The 25323-nt window shown below is 40.8% G+C and overlaps 5 protein-coding genes across 10 annotated transcripts in view; 3 read left to right on the forward strand and 2 right to left on the reverse strand.

The window, feature by feature from the left end:
* The first annotated feature begins 364 nt into the window (after window positions 1-364).
* On the forward strand, window positions 365-3345 carry LOC107263254 (V-type proton ATPase 21 kDa proteolipid subunit). The gene is made up of 5 exons (XM_015730241.2): window positions 365-645; window positions 1084-1132; window positions 1205-1288; window positions 1376-1775; window positions 2171-3345. The coding sequence occupies exons 1-5, from the start codon at window positions 585-587 to the stop codon at window positions 2201-2203; spliced, it is 627 nt and encodes a 208-aa protein (XP_015585727.1). The 5' UTR covers window positions 365-584; the 3' UTR covers window positions 2204-3345.
* A 29-nt stretch (window positions 3346-3374) lies between these two features.
* Window positions 3375-6987, reverse strand: LOC107263251 (carnitine O-palmitoyltransferase 2, mitochondrial). Its single transcript, XM_015730238.2, has 7 exons — window positions 6788-6987; window positions 6667-6707; window positions 5292-5856; window positions 4685-5218; window positions 4126-4612; window positions 3784-3976; window positions 3375-3714 (listed from the first exon to the last, which is right to left on the reverse strand). The coding sequence occupies exons 1-7, from the start codon at window positions 6830-6832 to the stop codon at window positions 3585-3587; spliced, it is 1995 nt and encodes a 664-aa protein (XP_015585724.1). The 5' UTR covers window positions 6833-6987; the 3' UTR covers window positions 3375-3584.
* Window positions 6988-7144: 157 nt separating this feature from the next.
* LOC107263253 (mesoderm induction early response protein 1) lies at window positions 7145-10161 on the forward strand. 2 transcript variants are annotated; one of them, XM_015730239.2, is made up of 5 exons: window positions 7145-7636; window positions 7738-7873; window positions 7938-8702; window positions 8770-8897; window positions 9039-10161. In XM_015730239.2, coding segments are annotated over exons 1-5 (1455 nt in total). In that variant the 5' UTR covers window positions 7145-7634; the 3' UTR covers window positions 9463-10161. The 2 variants fall into 2 exon arrangements, with proteins under 2 accessions (XP_015585725.1, XP_015585726.1); XM_015730240.2 differs by having other exon boundaries at window positions 7147-7636; window positions 9042-10161.
* Window positions 10077-16752, reverse strand: LOC107263250 (nucleoporin NUP188 homolog). The gene is made up of 8 exons (XM_015730237.2): window positions 16591-16752; window positions 16264-16474; window positions 15718-16185; window positions 15505-15629; window positions 14906-15437; window positions 12078-14828; window positions 11722-12015; window positions 10077-11630 (listed from the first exon to the last, which is right to left on the reverse strand). The coding sequence occupies exons 1-8, from the start codon at window positions 16617-16619 to the stop codon at window positions 10404-10406; spliced, it is 5637 nt and encodes a 1878-aa protein (XP_015585723.1). The 5' UTR covers window positions 16620-16752; the 3' UTR covers window positions 10077-10403.
* A 1704-nt stretch (window positions 16753-18456) lies between these two features.
* The window catches only part of LOC107263243 (single-minded homolog 2), a 21745-nt gene continuing 14878 nt past the window's right edge, over window positions 18457-25323 (forward strand). Inside the window, exon 1 of one of the 5 annotated variants that reach the window (XM_015730224.2) lies at window positions 18457-19544. Coding sequence is in view for 1 of the 5 variants with exons in the window: in XM_015730223.2 (XP_015585709.1) it covers window positions 22791-22797 (7 nt within the window). In the remaining 4 variants the exon portion in view is untranslated. Of the gene's footprint in view, window positions 19545-20379; window positions 20537-20594; window positions 20669-22552; window positions 22798-25323 lie in introns of those variants that run through there. The other 4 variants (XM_015730226.2, XM_025080626.1, XM_015730225.2 and 1 more) reach the window with 4 other exon arrangements.

Below are 25323 nucleotides of genomic sequence, written 5' to 3' on the forward strand. Positions count from 1 at the left end.
GAATTTCATCAAACATACATTTCTGTACTGATATTTATATTATTTAAATTCCCAATGTACTTACGTCATAGAATGATAACGATTATTGCCAATAATACACATTAAGTTACTATGTGCTCGCAAGATAATGAAGAAAATTGCAAGAGACGTTCGCCAATATCGTTCTCCTTTTTAATATAAAAATGTTCATGGATATTATTTTTGTGGCATCAAATAAGCATTCTATATTTAGCAAAAATCCAATACATCGAAAAATGTTTCTCGTCTTTTATCTTGATTTTGTATTATCTAATAATTATCGACCGAGTTCTCCAGTGGAGTTTATTGGGTGGTGGTCGATCAAGTTTCTAGGAATTTTATTTTTAATCAAAAGATTGGTAACATCATCTCGGTATGGTCGTCACATGACAACAACGGGTGTCCGTTTTGCCGATTCGTCTGCAGAAAGAAAAATTTGGAGGATTGGGAGGTAGTTCTAGAGCCAGTAAGGTGAACTTACCCAAATCCTTCTGGAGGATTTGTGATATTTGCTTGTCGCAGCAAGGATCTATTTGTCAGACGCAGCCTAAATATTCAAAGGCACCATGAGATACTTATTGGGTTACACCTTTGGGACCATCTCCTCCGCGACTATCACCGTCTTGGGTTCGGATTTCCTTACATTTCCTTACATTTATGCTTATATTAATGACGTTCTGTATATCGTGAGATTCATCCAAGGATCATTGTTCAATGGTGCTTAGTGAACTATTAAGCTACAATCGTTCAAAAATGTTCAATAAGACTCAAATACTTTGTATCAAGTTGTCTGTTTTTAGAGTATCTTTGCTCTAATTCTCTTCCAGATATAATATACGTCTTAAAAAAGTGAGAATAAAGATAATTAATTAGTGGAATGTTATGTCACATTATTTGAACCGGTTTTTGGAGTATTTAACATCATAATGTATTATTGCCACACCCCCTTTTTGACATTTTGATCAACCAGTTAGTTATTACTTTAGAATTCATTAATATTATGTATAATTGTATATTCTCTGGTCTTATACTTTATATAATTTGAAACTTGTCTGATTTTTTCAGTCTTGTACCATATCTTGACTGGTAAGGGAGAACGTATCAGTTTTGCATGGTAAGTAGTAGTATGGAAGAATATGAATTACACGTATGAAACAGAATTGAAATCATATTTCACTATCGATAGGTTTTTGGAAAACACTACTCCATACATGTGGGCCAGTGTTGGCATTGGTCTAGCAGTTGCACTCTCTATTGTTGGTGCTGCTCTGTAAGTAATAATATATTCATTTTTAGCTTTGTGATATTTTTATATTTTAATGATATTGACTATCAAAACATTCTGGTTAATTTACAGTGGCATTCATACTACCGGTGTTTCCATTATCGGAGGTGGTGTAAAGGCACCACGTATTAAAACGAAAAATTTGATTTCCATTATTTTCTGCGAAGCTGTAGCTATTTATGGTTTAATTACTGCCATTGTACTCTGTGGAATGCTTGACCAATTCAATTATGCAGACGTCAATTCGTCTGTGTCTCTAAAAAACCAGAACTGGTTTGCTGGTTATTTGATGTTCGGATCTGGTCTTGCTGTTGGGCTTGTCAATCTGTCCTGTGGTATAGCTGTTGGAATTGTGGGTTCTGGAGCTGCTCTCGCTGATGCAGCAAATTCAGCACTCTTCGTTAAGATCCTCATCGTGGAAATTTTCGGATCTGCGATCGGTCTCTTTGGACTGATCGTTGGCATTTATATGGTAAGTTAAAATTGAAAATACTTTCAAATCTCTGATAATACTCTATAGTTGAGCCAGGACATTAGATTTTGAAATTAACGAAACGAGAAGATTCAAATATACAGTATTTAATATTGCTATGCTTAATTCTAGTATACTCAACTTAAGATCAGTATAATATCCTTAACCCGGACGTAGATACTTAGTGTCTAAAACGCTCCAACTTATTCTTCTTCAAATAGAGAATAAAATTGCAGGACCATTCTCGGGTTAATAGAATAATGTATTTTCCTTTCTGAACTAATAGAATCTAAAAAATTCCTTGTGCTCTCTGTCAAAATTAGAATCTGATGTCGTGACTCGACATATGTAGATTTTAAAACACTTTATCTCTCATCATTTCTTTCATCTTACAGTCTGCCAAGATTAAAATGGGAAACAAAGTCTAATTTGATGTATCAAAAGACCAAATAAAGTCAACAAAAAAAGAGAGTTCATAGCGAAAGAAGCATTCACCATCAAAAGAAGAAAGAGCTCTGACAGGAAACAGTGACATAATCATTCATTCCACCGCTGTGAAACTCAATGCAAAAATATATTTGTTCAATGTTAAAGCGATTTATTAAACACGGTTTTATATATAAGATAGATGTTAAATCTCTTTTAGCGTGAGAATTTCTAGTTACTTTTCCACTACTTCGACTTGGACTTGATGTCGTAGACCTCGACATTTATTCAAATGTAGATGTGAACAAAAAGTTGGACAACTTAGGAAGAAAATATTTTCGACATCGCTCGATATCAAAATATGCTCCCATTTTTTTATCGACCAATGCGAACTGATATTTATGAGTGATCCTCAAACTGTATTCGTCGTTCCATATCGCCTGTTGTAAATATTCTCTGGCGTTGCTGTATTAACAAACAGACCATGTAACAAATATCAGATTAATTGTACATTAAACATTAATTTACCTAATGTAATTATATTTATTCACGACTGAGCTATAATAGCCACTTTATTCCCTGAAAAGCAGGAATAAAGTAGCATTTTATTCCCGCATATTTGGTTTTCCCGCAAATTTACTTTATTCCCGCATTTTGCGGGAATAATGAACTTTATTCCCGCAAAATTTTGAATTTTTTTTTTAATTTTGAAAGTTTTGAAAAGGTGAAAAATTTAAACATTTTGAATTTTTTGAATATTTGGAAAAACGTATATTTCCATCATAATGACGGTGGCTGAGTAAGTCCCACTTTTCAGGGAATAAAGTGGCTATTATAGCTCAGACGTGAATAAAGCACTATATGTAACACGAGAGTAAATTCGGTTATTCCCTCGGGTGGTTTACTGCCCTCGCTTCGCTCGCGCACTAAACTCTCACCCGCGGGAATAATCAACGACTTTACTCCCTTGTTGCATAATGTACTCTTGTTTTCTTTTTTTGGTGCCGGACGCTTTAGTATAGCCTAGCCTCTAAGAGTCGTAGGAAAGTATTATATCTTTGTAATTATTGTAGATGTACACCGCAGTGTAAATATGTCGTACAATAGTGGGAAGTCGTTACGAATAAACTGAATTGCTCGACGATGATTCGGGATATTCGTTCAATTACTCTGTGTCTTTATAGAATATATATTTATTATATATGAAATATAAATTCTCTGTATATAACAAACAATGTTCTAAAATGGACTTCGTTGCAGAATAGTACCATTTCGCAGGTAGGCAGTAACAATACAATGATATTAAAACAAAAAAACTTAGTTTTCGTTCATTGGCAAGACACAATTCTGGTCGTAAGAATATCATTCAGTTCGTTACACGTTTTAACTCTTCGCCAATATTCTATATATGTCTTTAAATGCTGAGTCCAGACAGGACAGGTAATCGTGGCCATTACGTTGATCCTTATAATTCGTTATCACAGCACCAAGCATATTCTCTTGAATCATATATCTGTAAAACGGAATGACGTCGTAATCAATTCTATCATTATCAAGATGTGAATTTCTAATTGTGACTGACCCTAAGCCGAATCCGTCAGGTACTACAGGACCAAAACCTCCAGCCATTACAGCAGGACTCGAGAGAGTAGAAGTAGATAAAATATTATGATTCAGTGCATCGTAAGCTGGATCTTCAAAAATGGCGGGTTTAACAGTTTTCGAAATTTCCCATAACTTTTTCAAACTGAACAAATGCCTATCGAATCCTTGGCCTGAAACAGTAACGTGTCAACATAGGCGCACAGCTGTGGAAGCTAGATTTCCAAAGAATAAAAGATCGTATCTCCTTTTAATCGAATTTTTTTTCTAATAAACGTTCAGTGATTTTTCGATAATTAAACCAGTCGTAAATAACGCTCACCCATAGCCGCTTCTTTGACAAGTATATTATGCCTGTTGCTACAGTCGACTATCATATTCTTCAATTCGGAAGTGGATATTTTCGAGGAGCGTTGAGTGATGGCTTCGCAAAATGCCTTAGTTTCGTTTGTACAAGACCTGAGAGTTTCAGTGCGACCATGTTTGAAAGCTGCCGTGCTGCAAGATTCGTAAGTCGCTACCATACGACTTTCTTGCTTGTAAAATGCTAATTGAAATACCAGTTGCATCACCGCATCAGAACTCACGGCAAATTTTTTGAACTCCTTCTTACCGATACCTTCCTGCACAAAATAGTTCACATCCAGATTACTCGTCCATTTTTTGTACTTATCTTGAGCCTGATTGATCGCTTCCTTCACGGTTGGATCCACAGTAAATTCAAGCTTCTTGACCAAGGGGCCACTTCGGACACTCGATATGTCTTCAGGATGAAATTTTGGTTTTTCTGCTATATCATCCTTTATGTCCTAGAAATGTATTTGATAAAATGAAGCAATCCTAAAGAAAGTAATATGACGTAAAGAACTAGCAGTTTATACCTTAAAATATCTTAGTACAGCAACCCCATCGCCCCAAGAATGTTCAAAGTTGACTCCAGCGACACCATCCTTAGCCACGATTAAAGAAAAGGACTTGTCGAACCATCTGCTTGTTCCGTTCCCATGCAAAAACATTCTTAACATTGCATTATAATCCGTACCGATGGATTCGTCTTCTAAAACGAGCACAAACAGAGCAGAGTCTATAGTCTTAAGAATGTCACGATTTCCAGTCTCCGTCAAGCGATGTCTTATTGTGGCCCAATGATCTCGCTCGCACGTTGTTAATACGCCAACAGGATTTTCATTTGCTTCTCTATCATCTTGTAAAATTGCATTTAGATTAGAAGCTATATCCACTGGCGACTGGATGTAATTATTCTCATCCAAGACATCAAACGAATAAAAGTGGCCTCTGCGTATGACAACCACGTGCCTCCCGGAAATATCCTGACTAATCCGATCCTTGTCGAACTCAGGAATTCTCGTAGAGTTGAAAAGATTTGAATATTGAGACATGTCCAGTGGAAAAGCCTACGATTGTAACATCCTCTTCAAATTGATGGTTCTAATTCTATATCGTAAATAACAATGATAGAGCCTTTACCTTGAAGAGGTAGGCACCGTACCAGGAGAGAACGGGTGGTAGAGCTTTGGTAATTTGGCGAAATAACTTGGTGTCCGATTTCTTTGGATTCAAATGAAATACCTCCGGTTCCAGAATACCAGAGCGCAAGGATTTCATAAACCTAAGTGACGAGATCAAGAGGTTCGTTGCTTTTACCAGCTGCTGATTGTAACGAGGATCCGTTTCGGGAGTAAATATCAATATGGGGTTGTAATTAATTGGAAGGGGTTGACGGTCTCTAAGATACATATCAGACCAGTATTCGGTTATGTAACTGGTGTGACGATTTTTAGAGTTTTTCTTCTCGAGTTCACGTTGAAGCGTCGGTCCATCCTCTTTAAGAAATCGATCTACACAGGACTCAGTATGTCTCAGTTGTTCTTCTATTAAAAGTGGCTCCTGTGCCTTCAGATATCTCTTGCAAGAGCTTTCCAATTTGGGTATTGGAAGACGTGGTAAAGATTTTTGAAAGTGCATTGTAGGTACTGAGCTTCTTTGAATATATTGATATTCTTCATTATCATTTCTACTTGCTATGGTACTTCTAAAACATTCATTAATAATTATCAGTACAATAATAACAAATCAATAGTTAATTACGATTACTGATGCATATCATCATTACTTAGTACATTAACTTTTTAAGTCTCACACTTGAGTCCTTAATAACGGAAACAAAAAAATTGCATGCGTCTGTCATTTTATAAAGACAGTTAATTGTTAATACACATATCACGTGACATGTCAAAAACTAATTACCAAACGTCCGAGAGTGACAAAAGTATAAAAACCACTGAAATACGTGCATACTGGAACCCGTATCACGCATGCTGAGAGAAAATGTTCGGGGCCGTTTCTCTCTCTTTCTCCTTTGGACATTGTACAGTCTCTGTCAACAGTTAGTATCGAGAATACATATGTTCAGTTTCAATGACAGCAAAATTCAGTATGGTTGTGAATGGTAACTTTAGCTCACTCTGCACTTGACATGCCAAGTCCGCAATAAAGAAAGGCGGATGGTCCCCCCAAAGACAAAGATAAATAGAAAAAACCTGGCACGCACCGACGCAGCATATTCTTTATCGCAGTATGCCTTCCAGTATACATATATTTCAGTGTTGAAAACTAAACCGCTCTCTTTCTACCAAACTAAGGTTTGATATATACTTTGAAATGACTTTCAAAAATTAAGTATTACGAGTCAAATGTGTTAGTTTCTCATTATACGAAAAAAAAAGTAGTCACATTTACAGGCCCTAATGAAAAGCGAGAACTGAGACTAAAACTGGAAGAATGAAAATGCTGGAAAGAGAGAGATTATGAGCGTAAGGTAATATATTAGTAAAAAGGACACCTGACTCGCTGTAGTTTGAGTAGCGGAGATGCGCTGTTAACCTGAAAGAAACATGTTCCACAGAATAAAATAAAATCGTGGAGAGGATCAACTTTGGAAAAATAAAAGACAAACGTGTTACCCTTAGTCCATCGACAGATAAGCTCCTTCTTGCAAGGAAGGACATTTTGGATATTGCTGCTGTGATTTCACAATGGCAACTAACCACACTAACTACAAGACACAACTACGGGAGAACAACAAGAGATCCCTACCAATCCCTACTACTGTAAATACGAATCATTTGGCTACGTGACTATGGGCCTACATTTATCCTTGTCAACCTGTGCTTACGTGTGAGTAAGTTCATACGTCAGACTTTGCTGGGCAAGTTGCATGAATTCGTTTGGTTAGTTTGGATTCTTATGAGTGTGTGTATGCATCCACAGGCATCCATTGGCATCCACGCGCTGCTTTGCGCGTCTTTTACCCCTTCTCCTTTGTTATTCATCGAACGTCAACGGCGCTAGCGTCGCCTTTATTTTCCTGTGAAATAGGAAGTTTTTCGGGTTGTCTATTTGTGATTCAGTTGATATTTTCTGTGTGAAAGAACTTAATGCGAAGAATATTGACTGATAACGTGGCGGGAAAAATTGTCGCAAGGTGCCTTTTCTTACTGTGGAAGGTAATAAGTGTACAGGAATCTACAGAACGGAATCTGAGTATCATCAATCACTTTGAGGTTAGAATAGTGTGGCGGGCGTCTTCTTCGACGGCACTGATATTCTGGTTGATTGGGTAAAGAAGAGTATAAAGATAAAAAGACATTGATATTCCAAGGATATTCATGATAGACACTGATATATTTGTATTGGGGGAACCATTGAGAGTGATGATATCTCTACGATCAAGGAACAGCCTCTGCTGACCTCGTCCTTACAACATCTTCGTGGTATGGTCCCATCCTGGCTAGTACAAGAGGGCTAATCATGTGAGTAATCTTCATTGTCGAATAAAAGAAAAAATTGTGGTATTAGGAAAATTGTATGTACGGAATGTCAAATACACTTGATCAATACCTACGGTTTATAGGGCAGATAAAGATGATGATATGGGCCCTGCCACGGAGATGATAGTTAACGAATTTGACGACGAAAGAACTTTGGATGAAGAGGAAGCTCTTGAAGGCAGTGAAGATTCACACAATGAATTGTCCAATTTGCAAAAGGTGTGTAGTAGTACTTAAAGTTAATGTGTTCTCTAATCCATGAAAACTTTTATTCTGACTGCAGGAAGGTGATATGCCTCTAAAAGACTTGCTTGCAATGTATGGATACACAGACCCCTCCACGGAAAATTCCAATAGCTCTGATCGCATGATACTTCCACCAGGAGAAGCGGAGGCGGAAGCGCAATCGTCAGATAAGGGTGACGTTGATGCGGATGCCGATGACGACGACGATGCCGATCCTATGAGCAACGAACCGGACCTCAAGCAATTTTACACAGAAATGGTAAAGGGCGAAGAGGCCGACGGTATCGACGGTGAAGGTGTAGGAAGTGTAGGCGGTGGTTCCTCCAGATTACTCCGAAGTGTGTCGCGACCTCAGAGCGAAGAAGAAGAGGACGATTGCGACTACAGTCCGGACGAGGAGGAATGGAAGAAAACAATAATGGTCGGTAGCGACTATCAAGCAGCCATTCCAGAAGGTCTTTGTCGATATGACGATGCCCTACCTTATGAAAATGAAGACAAAATGCTCTGGGATCCAAGCCACATACCTGAAGAGGAAACTGAAGAGTTTCTAGAGCGAGCCCAGTTGCCAGCAGTCAAAGGGAATTCGTTGCCTGCTGGATCTCATGTCAGAGACGATGAACAGGCTCTGTACCTACTTCTACAATGCGGATACAATCTCGAAGAAGCCTTAAGAAGACGTAGAATGAACGTTATTCCACCTACAGATGCTGTAAGTCTATGGTCCGAGGAAGAGTGTCACAATTTCGAGACAGGGTTACGTAGCTATGGCAAGGACTTTCATCTGATTCAGAAGAATAAAGTAAGTAAGGAGAATGAGAAGTAAAAGTTAAAATGGGAGCATTGTGCTTACACCAACTGACCTTCAGGTGAGAACAAGGTCCGTTGGTGAACTAGTACAGTTCTATTATTTGTGGAAGAAAACGGAGAGGCACGATATATTTACGTACAAAGCTCGGCTGGAGAAGAAAAAATACGCCCTACACCCTGGTATCACGTGAGTATCTTTTCCAGTGCGGCCTTCACGTCCATCCCGGTTTTCCACTTCCCCACGCATTCTCCTTCGAAGCCCATCATTCTATACCTGAACGCAACCAGAGCCTGAAAGGTAGAAGGTGACGGAATTATATTATGTAAGCAGGGACTATATGGACCGGTTCCTCGAGGAACAAGAGGGAGTGCGAGATCGAAGTAGTTCCCCAAATATTCACTGTTTACTCTATGGCGACACCAAGAGGCAGAGGTCCAGTGCCAGTCTAACGAATCCAGAGGAATCGAAACTGATGGAATCCTGGGACGGTGGAGGAGCTATCGATCCTCTGGCAGATCTCAACAGTCCACCTCCACCTTCCGTAACAGTTAATTCAAATTCTTTACCGGTGTCCGGGACGACGCATCACCTGGACTACACGACCCACATGATTCGCGAAGGAGCCGCCGAGGGTAACACTGTCTGGACGACGACGACCCATTCACATACGAACAATCACGTCGCTTCGAGCAATATGGAGACAAATGAGTCACCTTCGCCCGAGAACATCCTACCGCATTTACCTCCTTAGCGCCGAGACTCTCCTTTCATTTTGAAGATTAGACATCGTACGTCGCATAAAATAACTACCACTACCATCGTAACGCATAATATTCGTTAACACTACGGATTATATTTTTCTACTGTATTATAATTATCGATCGTTCGGTGAATGTGCATAGATCGGGATGAGCTCGTTGATAGGGCCATGCATGAATGACTTCGATAGTGAATCGATACGATCAGAGTTATATTATATATATTATACATATTATATATTTGACTAGAAGAGGGATGGATGTTATATTACGTTTTCACCTCTGAACAATTCGCGATCGTCTATGGACAATTCATATATTTACTTTAAAACAGGACAGCGAGTTGCCCTAAATATTTTATGTTTAATTTGACGACACTATTTTGTTAGAGATAAAATAGAGAATTGAAAAAAAAAATCTATGCTAGTGAACGTAGCATGTAATGACACATCTTGGACAGATAGCAATTCGTTGGTAGGGGTGAAAACTTGTTATATGAACAAGAATAAAAGGGATCGTAATGAGGATGTCGTTCATTTGGCCCTTGCAAAGATAGTTTGTATGGTACTAAGAGGAAAAAGTATAGGGTACTAAATGTGTAAGAATATAGACTTACTGCACATTTTATTGTTCGATCGATATGATCTTCGTAAGAGCTCCGATAAATGGATTAAACGAAAGTCTTAACGAAATAATGTATATTTAAGAATTGTTGACAATCTTCCTATCATTTCCATAATTTTACATCGCTCAAGTTTACGATTTGCCATATTTTAAAGCCGCATCGAAATCCCACGTTAAAACACGTGGTTATATCAGAAACTATCATTAATCACTTTAAAGAGCATCCGGACTCTTCGTTTACGAAAAACAATCGAGAAAATATTACTTCGACGCTACAATAATAGCACAACATTTGATATCGTTATACATACTACGTCGCATCCGGTGAGTCATCCACCGACTTCAACAATTTATTCATCAATGGTAAAAATTGTACGTTATTGAAATCTACACTAAAACCACCTGTAGTGATGATATCTTCGTCGAGCCTCTGTTCTATTTTTGAACTACCATTTTGAGAAAAATCGTCATGACTCAATTGGCAAACTGGAACTTTTGTTACGGTACTGTCTTCACGAAGTCTTGCAGGGAGTGGAGGATCGTCGTCCTTGGCCTGTACCGTTTTCGTGATCTTAGCACTAGGGTCCACTAAAGATCCCTTCACCTGCCATTTGTCTGATGTACCCTGATGCTCCAGGAAGTCGAAGAAGACTCCCATCTCCGTGGTTATTTCCCGCACTATCAATTGCCTGTCGTGCATTGCAAATCTGAGGTTCTTCACACCTTCAAGCGCCTGGCAGAGTAGCAACATGAGATTGACCTCCAGCGCCAACCTGGTATTATTTTCTTCCATCGAAGCGAACCAAGGATTACTGGGTTTTGAGGTCTGATGACTAACTGGACTGCCACCACTCTTTGAAATATTTCTACTGCTGGGAGCTAGTGCCGTGGCGCGAGAAAGGATGGTGTTCTCGCAGATGAGGGGATCGTAAGGTCTTTTCACTAATCTGGGATTACTGAGAAAAGGTGCGGCCATGTCGAGGTCGGTGACGTAACCAGACAGTCTCGCTCTGTGAAATGCTACTGGATTTGGCAGCTTCTTCATATCTCCCGCGGGAACTTTTTGAGTAGTCTCCAGAGCTGCGCGTTCCCACTCCCGCTTGGCAGAATCCTGATTGTCATCCTTACTGGAGGAACTCGTCGTGGATATTACTGTCGAGCGCGAATGCAGAGCTTGTGTAAATAGTTGAGCTGAACTGATAATCGTGCCGTAGGTCAGTCTAGGACCGCAGCTCATGCTCATCTGGGGTGGACCGAAATTTATATCCGCCATTAGTGTATATTCAGGATCTTCAACGTATATCGTATCGATCAAGGTGTTCAGCTTCGGACAAAATCGTATAAAACTTTGCGCACACGCTGTGTTAATCACTATAAGCTTATTCACAAGAAGCTTTAATTCACCACTGGGTAATCTTTCATCGCAGGATTGCAACTCCTCGGGACTCTCCACACTTATGCCGTCAATTATGAATTTTAGGATTCTGGGGCGTAATAGAAGATTGACGGTACTATCGTACGCGAGGTACATACATTTCTGAAATAATTAGGTTATGTTTTAAAATATATTCAGCATATGAAGGGAACAGGTTATCTTCAGCTGGTGCTATCAGCTGTGAACTACTTACAATAAGAGTTTCCCGTACGTTTGGCTGCACTGAATTCCAAATAACTGGACGTACTGCCAAAGAAGAAGCGAGAGCTACCAAGCTCTGTATCAAATCAGCAGCCAATGGATCAGTTGTGTGTCTCAATAAGGTTGATACTTCCATCAGTTGATATTCGTGAGAGCCCAGAAACATCACTATGGCCGAGGCGTAAAACGTACCGGCTTCGCTGATAACGAGCCCTGTAAGAAACTCAAGTCCCAGGGTGTACAGCGGCCACCAGTCTTGGCATCGCCAGCGGCTACCATTGAAATCCTATGAGAGAAAAGCAAAGGTGATTGGCAAAGAGCTAGTAACAAAAAATAGCAATATCTTACATCGTACAGAGAATCCAGCATGCTGTTCCCAAGATCTGCTGGTGGGATCAAGTTCAGCCACAATTTAGCAATGGAATCCTCGTTGATCAAATGAGAATTATACGGTGACCTCGCCACTACTCCTAGAGCGGTTAGGGCAGCTCTGCTAAACTTGAAGTAACAATGTCGTTGTAGAGTGAGTCCCACGCAGGACATTAATTCCGGAATCATCTGTCGCAACTGCATACAGGATGCTCTACGGTGTTTCGAGTGCTCCACGTGCAACTGAAGCAGCTGGGTGACCATACTTATCGCCAAGGTAGCAGGAATGCAACCCCTTGCTGCCCGAAGAGCTGCTGTACTGTTATCCATTCCCTTTTCAGCCAATTCACGTTGAGCACGTTCTTGGTCATTCGCAGCTTCCTTAAGTTCACCTAATTCAGTCGTAGCTAAGACACTAGAATATCCCAAAAGATACTCCAACACTGCAACATCTTCTGCAAGAGTACTACGCACCAACTGTATGCATGCTACTAGTAATGATATCAGTGTCTGTCTCAGCGGTTTCCCATACTCTGGATAAGACTGAACGATCTTCTGTATCAAATCCACTAATTTAGTTTTGAAATCTTGAGAAACGCCGATGCAGTGCAATTTCCAGGCTGAGACGCATCTTAACGACAGCGATGCGAGGAGGAGCAAAACTTTTCCACTGCACGGCTGGTCTATGTGCTTTGATAAACTATCCAGTGCAAGATTGGTTATCAGTTGAGCTTGAGGTAGATGGATAAGAAAACTTTTGCAAATTTTCTCGTCGGTAAGTGTTACGATAAAATGATACCAGGACTCTAAATTAACTTCATAAAGTGGACGTTCGGATCTTCTTCGGTCTATTGATTTGTCCAGTAATTCTTGTGGGCATTCTTCTGGAATTCCATCTAGTACATATCTAGCCAGACGCTCAAGATACTTCTGATTCTTATCAACAAGTTTTTTAAGATTTGCAGAGAAATCACTTTCCGGCAATGGACCCTTAAACAGTTCCAGCGTGATAATGTCAATCAATTGCGAATATCCTCTAGTATTTGGTATCAGCTCCCGGAATAGCGAGGCGGTTAGATGAGTCCAGAAATTAGTTCTCTTGCGAAAGTAATTTACTAAAATTTCATTACGATGGTACCACATAGCATGGAAGAGGCCCATAGTACTGTTATACAGTTTGTCATCAATGATGTCCTCCTCATTGAAAATTCGCTTGAGGTATAGATCCAAAAACTGGCTGCAGCCCTGCGTAAGAAATTCGTCAGCAGGACGTGGAAAGATTCTCTTCCGTTCAGCCTGATGCATTATATTAAATAAAGCCTCGGTCAATCCCGGTTGTCTTTCAAGGCACACAGCAACCAATTCCAATATGGCCACCTTGACTTCAGCCGAGCAGGTCGGCGACATTAATCTTGAAGCGAAAGTCTCCCGTATAGCAGTCCCATCCATGCCCATACAAACCAATAAAGACATTGAGAATCCTTCGGCGAATTTCTTTAATAGTCGCACAGCCATTGCTTGCAAAGAGGGACTGAACCAGACGTAAAGATAGTTCACTATGGTGGGAACTATCAGGAGTCCGTTTGGCAAGCATGGTGATGTGTATAAGGCAATTTCTAAAGGCGATCGTTCTTCCAGTCCTAAGCCCAGGCTTTTTCTGAACATCAATAATCTGTTGACTATCGATAATGCCAATTGAACGCTCTTTATTATTTTAAAACCTTTTCCACTTATCCAATCCGTTTCCGTAAGCATTTTATTCTGCAAGGCGCGTTCTCCAGTCCGGACTAGTGTCAGCAAAGCGTGTCTAGGCTCCAAGTATAGAAGACTATACGCAACTATCAGTTGTAATTTATTTCGAATGTCGTCCTTTGAAAAATTCGAATCCAAAGCATAATGAAGGCAGAACATACTTTTAAGCCACAAGTTGATTCTTTCGGAATCGGATGTGAAATACCAAGAATCCATTTTTGGTAGGACTCCCTGCAAGAGAAAGACCATTCCTGGAATCTCAACAGTGTACATGGCTTCCCTGTTGTGCTTGATGATTAAATAGTTGGAGAGAACATCCAAATATGCAGTTAGAACAGGATATGAATGTTCGATGGTTTCAATGCCAGATAACCAAGATGCTATTAGACCACCGTCGAATGAAACAGCCTGTGCGAATTCGGTGGTTCCTTGATTCCAATTGTTGAATCTTGGATAGACTTCGGTGTGCATCCGGGATAAAATATCTTCTGGATACTTGAGTATGAGCTTGGACGATATACAGATGCATTCAGCGACAATTTTATAAATATTTATAGGAAGCATCGGATAAGAAAATCTGTTGATGACTTCGAAGCTCAGTTCAGTAGGAATAACCATACTCTGAGATATTTCAGTGTCAGTCTTTAAAAGAGTTTCCAATAATTTGAATCCTTGCCAAACGTGCTCAGGCAAATGCATCTTCGCATCACTTACGTTTACAATGCCTGTGCCCGCCTGAGAGAAGAGTTGTTCTATCTTGTGATGAAACACGTCCCAGTAATTAGCTTTCGTACGCCAAATAATAATGTCCCACTCGCTCGTTGATTCGATCGTTTCGTGATCACACCTCGCAGGAATAGTGAAATTATTCCTATGTATCGTGCATTCACGCTCGTATGGTTTTATAGGTTTGTTATGATCACGGTATCGTGGACACTGCAATGTCACTGATGGTAAATCATCTAGTTCTGCTAAAATCTGGAAAAAAATAATAAGCTTTAGATTTTTACTCTCGTCAATAATCATTCGGAGAATCGATTATACGGGTGACGTACTTTTTTTGCACTAGAATTAGATGCCCCTGCTAGTCCCGTTGCGAGAACTGTCAGCGGTTCGAATTTACATGGAAATAGTTCAACAGCACATTTATACAGTGACCATAAACCATCTTGTTCCTGTTCTTTCCAGAATCTTTCAGCAGTTTCTGGATACCTGAGCACCGATGCGACAGCATCGAATACACCGTTCAGGGTGCCGATTCTGTCCTCATCGAAGAAGATGCAAAGGGATGTTAAAAGATTGTAGACGCAATTTCTCACTACCATAGCATAGTGAGTATCCTCCTTGATCATCTCGCTATCCATTAACTTTTTAAGGTAATGGAAGACTCCAAGCTGTATTGCGCGGATGCCAAATACTCGGAAATTATTCAATGTGTCTGGGCTGTCTGGGTCTATCGTGTAATTTGCTAGCATCCAAGCAAGTAATAATGGTCCGTCGTGTTGAGAACTGTCGCGGACACATTTATGTTCGAAAAAGTCGCGCATACTGCTTCGCACTCCTTTTACCCATTCGTCCATATTGTTGCTAAAAAAGACGTTTAAATATAGAGTTGTACTTTTATCTCATGTGATTTTGAAAAATTGGTACTTACTGTTTAGTAACATCTAATCCTACCAGTAGCAATGCTACTTGGCTGTATTGTATTTCTTCTAATTTTTTTGCAACTGCTTCCTTATCCTCGTAACTTTTTGTAGTTATGAGGCGTCGTGGTTCACCCTAGAATTTTGAAATTTCTGTATAAACCTTGGATGGAATTTGGCAGATTGGTTCAACTTTGGAGGTCTGCGGAGGTAATGATCCTTACACTGATGCTTCCATATAATTTGTTGAATTCATTGTCTGGCACGTGAATATCATCGAGAATAATTGTGAATATATGCAGCAATTCTCGCATCTCTATTAAACTATTATTGTAGAGCCGATGCAAATGTTCGTCAGTAAATAATTGGGACTTGACAGGTGGATTTATGAACTTTAATGCCTCGATTTGACTCTGAACAGATTTTAGTAAATTTCCAAGAAGAACTTCATCAAAGAATTTGATGAACTGCTTTTGGTACGGATGCCTCTCATTGTCACGGTACTCCACCATGAGTTTCAAACATTTGATAAGCGTGATTCTTTCAGAGTAATAAAAATTCCAAATGTCTTCTATCAATGTTTTTACAGCAGCATTATCAACGAGTTGTGAGGCAAATGTCTCTGCACAATTTCGATACTCATAGAGCATAAAATTGCAGACCAAGTCCCATGTTATCTGAGCATCCAAATTCTAAAACCAAACAAACGATACATTTTTCATCCTGTAGATATCTACTAATTTAAAATAAAAATACAACAAAATACTGACCAATAGAGGAGCAAGTTTTCCTAACAGATCATACATTCGAGGCGGAGGGTCAGTCTTATAAACATTTTGTAAAGAGGACTCTGAATATTTCTTAAAAAAGCTTAATCCACTCTGTAGCAATTCAGTGGCATTTTTTATTTCGTCCTCAACAAGATCTTTGTCACAACGGCATGTTGTTCCTGATATTACTGACCATAGACCTTTACAGTAGCTGTATGCAAAAACAAATATTCATACATATCAAAAAAAGGTTAACATTCGAAAAAGTTCCACTTATGGTACTGCAATTACAATCATAAAAGTAATAACATTCTCTGTTTTACTTACGGCAAATGGCCCATCGGTTCCACTTTCATTCTTAATAATCCTCTGTCGTCCTAATTTTATTTCAATTATGTTAAACCAACAGCATGCACTTATGATGCATTTTGAAGAATAATATACAAACTGCCTAACCTATATCTCGAATTAAGAAGGGAAAACATAGATGGCAGGTAAATCGATTTAACGGTTGTTACATGTGCCGGGTAACTCTATGCGCATGCTCAAAGATGGAACAAAGAACAGCAGTTCAATCTCTTCACCTACAACGTTCACTTCACTTTTTTCTTTTTGGTCCAGTAATACTGATGTAAAATTACAACACAGCAAATAAATTTTTAATATCTAGAACAAATATTTTCTATACTGTTCAAGTTCTGACTTACTCATCAATTTCTAGAAGTTATTCCAATAACACAACTTTTCATTACAATCTTATGAAGATACAACTCATATATATGATCGATCGATTATTAATTAATGACAATTAGATATGAAAATACAGTATCACTACCTATAGTATCGATACTTTTATTCAGATCAGTTAATAAGTTTGAAAAAAAGGAGAGCTTTGTAAAGTATTATTCGTCGCATTTTATTACGCTAGATCTCAATGACATACATAATTATATCAAGCAGAAAAAACAAAATCCACTGTCAAATCTACTAAATCATGTTTTAAAAAATCACTGGCAGCAATTCGTGAGAATTCGAAGACCGGAACCAATTGCATATTGAAGGCCAACTTCCTCGGAAGTGTCTGGACGTCAAACGGCGATGGCAGAAGACACTGGCGACAATTGTACCGAGTAGTTTTCGTGTAGCAGCATAGTAATTAAGCCGTGGGAACTCCGTGCAGTGCGAAAGCACACCGCATTGCTAAATAACCGACATCTGGAAACGATTTTCATGCCATAAAATGTAGGTAGGTACCTGCCATTCGGAAGAGCGGGTGTCTCATAAGTCATAAAACATCTTCAGCGATTATGATATACATATTTTTGGAAGGCCTACATGGTTCATATAAAATATTTTTAAAACGTAATACCCATATATATTTTTTCAGTCTCAGCATTAATTTTAACGGAATTCAAAGAAAGACCAAGTTACCCTATCAAGAAACACAAGCCTATCCCAGGAATGCATGAAACGTCCTGTACATAATATTCGTTCGCGGATTCAAAGCAGGGATTGTGATTCGCGAGATTACAATTAGATAAACATATCTTTTCAAGATGCAGCCATTCCTCGGAAACTTACTCCTCTTCGTTTCGCTAAGAAAGCAAAATGAGTTGGTAACGACTCTGAGATAATTATTGCGAAAAGATCTAGCCAGAATGATTGGCCAATCAGGAAGACTCGCCTACAAGATTCTGTAGATGGACCATCTTCCATTTCCAATTTTTTCATCTGCCTTTTATCTAGAATCGGTACCATCCACCTTGACATAGGCTTTGGATCCAAATGGTCCAGGTCTCTGCATGGATGTGGTTGCTGGCTCCGAGGATTTCTCGGAGTAAAAAGTAAAGGACAAATAAGAAAGAGAAGGATAACGGGGTAAAAGCTGACAAGGGATGCTGAATAGGTACATAACATGAAAGAGGGGTGTGGCTTTGGATGCCTGACCTTTCTCCCCCTTCCTTGGTAAGTTCAACCAATCGGGTTGGAAGGCGTTATTTCCCCTCCACTCGATACAGCCAGTGTAGCTTCTCTCTTCTTTTACATAGAAACTTGGCACGCGTATATACAGCGATGGATACACAATGCCACTGCTGTGCCAGAAAGAGAGCGAGAGAGAAAGAGAGAGATGGGTAAAGGATTCTCTTAGAGTGAAAAAGAGAGAGTGTGATAAAGAGTGGAACTGGTGGGACTTCACTGGGCTGGCAAGGTGTTGCTCTGTTCTCGGCGGGGAGTCCAGCGTGTACCGTGCACCCAGTTATACCTAAATGCCTACGGCACTGTTTAATAGTACACACGTGCAGTTTCCTAATGAATAAAGTTTACGAGACCACCTTAAAAATTTGACCCGCCTCGCGAAAGCATCGAGAAAATTACGTTTATCACGAGTACACGCTGCTCGATACTCATCGCGAATATTCTCATTCGTAAAAAGCTTCATTAACGAATTTCGGATTATTTTTGTTCAGGCGTCGATGAGATAAACGTGCGAATAGACTCTTCCACAGTTCGCCCTTACCTTTTCGGATTTTATTTTCGTTCCCAGTGGCGACGGAGGACGCCGTGAGACGTTCACGCGTTCTCTAATACGCGTCTTCTTGTTTCTGTCATTCGACGCTTCCGATACTGTTAGAAAAAGAGGAGAGTAGATAAACAAGTATTGGGTTAGGTTAGGTTTAATAAAATTGCATAATGTTTCTTTGAAATTGTCGCTAGACGTATGTCAGAAGAGAAGAAGCATGATATAGGTTAAACTGGTGAATCTTCGTTGAACAATGTAAAAAGCAGTTGGTCGTTGAACCGTTGGAGTATCCGACGGCACTTTTCCGAAGTTGACGAATGTACGAATGGTACGATTTGAGAAGCCAGTAGAGTTTAAAAAGTGTCGAAAAAAAGAATTGATAGCACCACCGTCGGGAATGTGGAAGGAATTAATATTGGGCAATCAGGGTGAGAGGCTCTTGTCAGAAAGCACCCTTGAAAATCCCTGCCGAGGACTTTGTTGCCTGATATAAAAAAAAAAGAAAGGCGACATGTCCGATGATTCGTGAGAACAGTGGCGATTGCGTAATATCGAAAAACTATAAGTCTAATTAAGTTTGAAAATAAAGTATGTGTCTGATAAATCGAATCGCGACACAAATGACATTCTTGGTTTTCGATCCGAAGAACATGTGCGTCCGTGTTCATTACGATGAATAGGAGATTTCCCAGTGCTGAAGCTGAAACGAAGGAATTCTAAGAAGAAATCCATGAAGCATTGTGTAACTAGCATCATCAAGGTTTGTCAACAAAAATATTTATTTATAACACTGGTTGCGAGTGTCTCGAATTATTTGGACCTGCCGCCGCGATAGACGTCTGTAAGTTTTCTATTGTTTGACGTTTAGGTTACGATATTAGTATATGCTATAATAATCGCTTGAGAAGATCCAGCACGAATTCAGGAACGAAGGGGCAAGTCTGATCAGAGAACAGGGTGTATAGTCACGTCCGATAGCTATTCGCAAAGCCCGAGACAACAGACTGTTCCTCAGTCTACGGTTGGCCTTAAATCCATAAGGACGCTCAATCGCGTTACAGGTTATGTTTCGCATTCACGTCATATTGTAACGTGCACTGTCAACCCGCATCGATAGATTCGACAAACATATTCTATCGATATCTAACGTCGATATCTCAGATATTCCTATGAGAATCTAAGCAAGGTGTTCGGGTAATGAATTAATACAGTGTGAGAAAAAATCTCAAGTTACTCGCAGTCAGTCGTGCGATGAAGATGGGGTGGAGTTCTGGTGGAAGTTTATGCGTGACCTTAGACCGAGAATAGAACAAAAATCATACCTGTGAGTTCAAGGCGGAATGTTGTCGTGAATCGACGTAAAAATTGTGCATCGTGGAATGAAGTGTAAGTAGAAATGTTCCGAGGCGAACGGACGCCGTTTCGAGATCGAGGCATTCCAGGGAGTCGAAGTGTCGGCGAAACGAGCGGCGTACAATTTTTCGAAGGGAACAACTAAAACTTCAAAAAGCCAGACGACAAAGGAGTGTCTAACGAGTGTGGCAATGTTTACCTTGCATTTCTTCTACCGTGCGTTAATTTCTTCTGTCCACGTATTCTCGACGAAGCTTGCACTGTCTCTGAGTGCCATTCGCTGTCATTTTGGTCGCATTCAAATTTCAAGTGTTCCTACGTTCACGAATCAACCGCCAACGCGACAGCACGTATAGAGCACAGGAGAGAAAGAGAGAAGGTAACAAGACACAGTATAAGGTACAGACCACACACACAGATACACAGTTGTAACACGATCCAGAATGAAGGGATGCTGGCGAATTGTTCTATTACAAGTACAGAGTAAAATCTCTTAAAACGCCCGCATTAGATTTCTCCCTCTTATAAAAGGTAAGGAACCCTTTCATTCGTTTGCATACGTATTTTTCTTCCGCACCCTCGGCAAGGTCATTTCTATGATGCTGCAACTATTTCCCTAGAATGTATCTTCGTCTCCTTCGGGATGCGTTGTATGCGTCTTCTTGGAACAGTGGAGACGATAATTTCGAGCAAGGTAAAAGTCAAAGTTCAGAGATAGATTGAATGGCAGAACGATACTCTATTTCGAGGTTAGAGTCTTTGCCGTTTAAGCAGTTTAAAGGAGACAGAAGGAAAGTAAATAGACGCTTAACGTGCTAAAACAGCCGTAAAGAGGCGTGTCGCTTCCTAAACTCATTTGTACCGCGTCCCTTAAACGTGATCCTTCCGTATCCTGACACGACACCCTTCCCAGGCCACGGGACTTACGAAACTGGAAGAAAACTTATACGCCAATGCAGCTGTCACGCGCGTGTACATTGACAGTGCTTTTTCAGGCTCGACTTTTTGCCACCGAGCCTGCTTTTACTAGGGATCGCTGTCTTGCGTATTTACAAACTTTTTTTTTCCGCTCCTGTAATACCAGTTCTTTGCCTTTCCTATCATAATTTATCCGACAAGTCAGTATCCTCGACACTCGTAAACGGCGCTCTCGCGACGCATCTATCCCTGGTGTAAAATTAATCATCGAAAAAAAATTTAGCGTGACGCTCAACGAATTCGTTAGAGAGCTAAATCCTTTCTGGATCTTTTAGCTGAAATAATTGGTGAATGGGCTGCTTTCGCGTACTAATAATAGTGAGTTTGTAATGGCAATAGCGGTAATCGAACGAGCCGCCATGGGGGCACGGCTTACGACATCCTGGCACGTGCGTAAACAGCTCTTAGGTAATTCGCGGAGTGCTCTCGAAATATCCAGATTTTTATGGGAAATTCCGCGATGGGGGTTTCGAGTACCGAGAATATTTTTATAAGACGAAAAGTTTTGTCTTTAATCACTTTTGTGTACTATATGTGGCGCTAATGCGTTTTAGTTTTCCTCTGTTCATATATATACTTATATATATATATATATATATATATATATATATATATATATATTCTTCTCGATCGAATCCAGTCGGGTCAATCTTGCGTGTGAACGTAGCCATAACAAGCATCCAAGAGTTTGGACGAGGTAAAGCCTCATCTATGTGAACGTGTGTCGAGGTTTGTTGAAATTTTACGGTGTGACCGCGCGACACAAATCAGGGCTGTCAGCGTCGATAAAACTGAGGCCCATAGCCTTTTAAGAATGCAACAACAAAGAACAGAGGAAAACATAAATTTCGTATAAGTTACCATCGATGTTTATACGGATATACATAACGATAGAGATACAAAGCTGCTCATTGTTCAATAAAAATAAAAATACTTTGTCGATCGGATCCATTGATTTCGTTCGATTCTCATTCAATGACTTTACCACGTGAACTTTGCCGTCTCGAAGACATCAGAGAAAGAAACCGCTACCGCACAGCTGTGCTTTGCTGTGGTTCCCATGGGTCAATAAGTCCAAATTCAAAAACGTTCCGACACGTGTACCAACATGAAATTTGATATGAACATTTTTTCTCTCCACAGTGATCATCAATATTAATTTCCCAGTCGAATTTACCTGAAACGAATAATCTCAGGATTGTCTTTCCTGGACCCCATATCATTCGTATCCCTCTATGGTGTTTACCATAGGGGTAATAAACAGTTTAAAGGGACTGTCTAAAAAAAAATAGGGGAAAATACAAGTGTCCGGTTGGGGGATTTCGTGGGCTTCGGTTCTGAGAAGACTTTCCATACGTGCAAACCCCACATGGTTAAAAAGTAGTGACTGAGCGAGTAGGGAGGGGGAGGGGATATCTGACACTCAGATGTCGACTCGAGACAGACTTTAGTTTTACTTAAGACGGCCTTAAGTTCTTCAGTCCTTGAATCGCAGCCACGACCGATGCCAGTCTCGGGTCGAGAATGAGATTTTGAATTTTCCCAAATTTCCGGCGGCAGGATGTATTCACGAGTGTGGTATTCGGCGCGTGACGCGATTTGTGTTTTGGCGTAAAGCGAGCAATGTGCCTTTTACGTGTGTTTCGAGTGAGTGAATAAAATCGCAAAGGCTGTCATGAAGCGTAAGTGAAAATTTTCTATAGTCATTGACGTTAGGCGATACACGTGCATTCCCTGTACAGATATATAATAAAACGACAAAGAGTGCGAAATGTAATCTTTTCGGCTGTGGGACTTGGAGGGTGGTCATTTCGGAATGAGAAAAATCATAAAATAATAGAATGAAGCGAGAGAGAAAGGGAGTGATGTCAGGAGGAAATAAAAAGCCAGTCCTCCTTTCGTCACGGACTGCCCTTATGGCCCACACGGAGCTCGCAGTCCCTAAGCCGCGCGGGATACAGAAAATTTCGCCAAGGTCCCTTTGTGAGACCCGCGTTGTGTCCCTTCCGAGGGAACTCGAGTTCCTCGTTATTTGCGATCAGTCCACGCGAACTTAACGGCCGTCGCGAATATCATTCCCATGGGTACCATACCCTCGACACCCTTTCGATTCGCATTCATTTCTGTTTGTAGGGGTTCATCACACCTTTATCAATCGGACTGCACATCCCTCGGACTATGCTTCGCTGTGTGTACTGTCGGTCGAATAGTTTTAGGTTAAAAAACAGCTAGGAGCTCACGGGCTAAAAAGTGACAGGCAATGATCAACCCCTTGTGTCCTGCAAGAATCGGTCCTGGGTGAAGGACCTACCGACCTCGACCACGCGCATATTTTCTCGGATAGCGTCACCAGTTCTCGCAGGCTGTGCAAAAGTACGTTGTGGTTGACGATGCTTCGTCAGCATAACACATCCTTGTTATCGGAGTGGCGTCCAAGGTTACGTTGCTGCTTATACTCGCCATGCGCGGTTCGATCAGCGTCAACACGCTGAGTGTCTTGGGAAAAGTCTGATCAAGCAAAAGGTACTGGATGATCATGATCGTACCCGGATCAGTATTCTCTCTGTAAGACGTGGCCGACTTGCTGTGACCTTATTCCATGGAGTAACCGCAGGGCGTGATAGTCTTGAAAATCAAAGGGGGGTCGTTTTGTACGTAGTAGAAAGTATATAGACGAACTCGTGGAATATCAATGGCCAGTCCAATGGCCCGGGTATAAGAGTCCATTGCCAATATTATTTACGTCAATAAATTCTATTTGACCGTTCGCCAGTGAGAAATAAGCGGAAGAGCAATAGTTACGTACACGGCGTTTACAAAGGAGCGATCTTCAAGGTGTTCCTAGGAGTTTAGGTGTCGGTTGCCTGTTAAGCGTACAGGACGATACGGAACGTGAAATTGAGCCGCGAGTCGACTGATATATAACACGAGGTCAAAGGTCGGGAGCGTGGAGGTGATAATAAGTCGTAAAGACTGTGAGACGCATCGGGAATGCGTGAAACGTCTACTCCAACCCTTCGCTCTAAGTAGAAAGCCGGTGCAGTTGCCATGGATACGTAGTCAGGATCATTGGATGGTCATTGAAGTTATTAGGATAGGCGCAGGTTACCGTAATGATTTTATTGATCTTACAGAATGCTCTGAAAAATTTATCAATATCGGATCGATCGATTCGTCGATCCGCTGATTATATCCAAGTCGATGCCGTGCCAATGGTTCCAATGCTCGCTAGAGTCGGTCAATCGTTCGTTCTGGACAAAAGCCAAGCTATAAAACAACGGCGCGTTAGTCGCGCCCTTAATCGGCAGGTCGACTCGGCTCGAATTATGGCCTAATAACGTACGTTAATGCCCAGGATACAAGGTACGCGCCTGGGATCCCATTTACCAGCTGCACGCCGTCGCTCCGCTTTATTTCCTCGAGGCGCGTCCCCATGTAGAGCAGCGACTTTGGTACGGCAAAGGTACGTTTTACTGGTCGCTGCGTACATGCCGTACCGCATCGATGCCTCACCGGGCGCATGTACTGCGGACGAATGAGGACGTCAGCCGTTGACATCATCCAGCTGGGAACGTGCCCGAGTACAAAACATCCACTAGGCTAATTATCCATTTTTGCACGGAATTATCGTGAACGGCGAAGATAGCTGTATTCAAGCGAGAAACTCGCCAACTAATAATGACAAACTTTGATAGTCATATATACATATATGTTCCTGCAAGCTGTATACATTTAAAGTTTTTATCGCTTCGCTGCAGAGATTGCATGTATAAAAAAATACGAAGGTCTCGTACTTTGCACGTAACTATAAAACTACGTTGCAGTCGAAGGTGTTCTTCTTTTTTTTTTTAAATTCAACTTTCGGTTAACCAAGCGATTTACCGATGTCGAAGGTTCGTCCCGTCCTCGCTACGGGTCGGGAAACCATTTTGAATCGGTCGGATGATCGGTCACACTTAACGTCAAGCTTCGAGTGACTTAGTTTAGGGCTGTTTAAGGGCGGGTGGGACGGATGAAAGGGCGAGGGAAAGGGCTTCGCCCATTGGAGACAGGGGCTGACTCCAGTAGTTTAGCGGTTGACTGGGTCCTGCGCGATTCCGCTCTTCTTCCTGGACTAACAACCTCAAAGAGAGAGGGCTGGCTCTCGTGGTTCACGATCCTTCCCAAGAACCTACCCCCTGCCTGCCTGCCCCCCCCCCTTCGACCCC

Source organism: Cephus cinctus, unplaced genomic scaffold (genome assembly GCF_000341935.2).
Source record: "Cephus cinctus unplaced genomic scaffold, Ccin1 Ccin1_scaffold0143, whole genome shotgun sequence".
Classification (NCBI taxonomy): Eukaryota; Metazoa; Arthropoda; class Insecta; order Hymenoptera; family Cephidae; genus Cephus; species Cephus cinctus.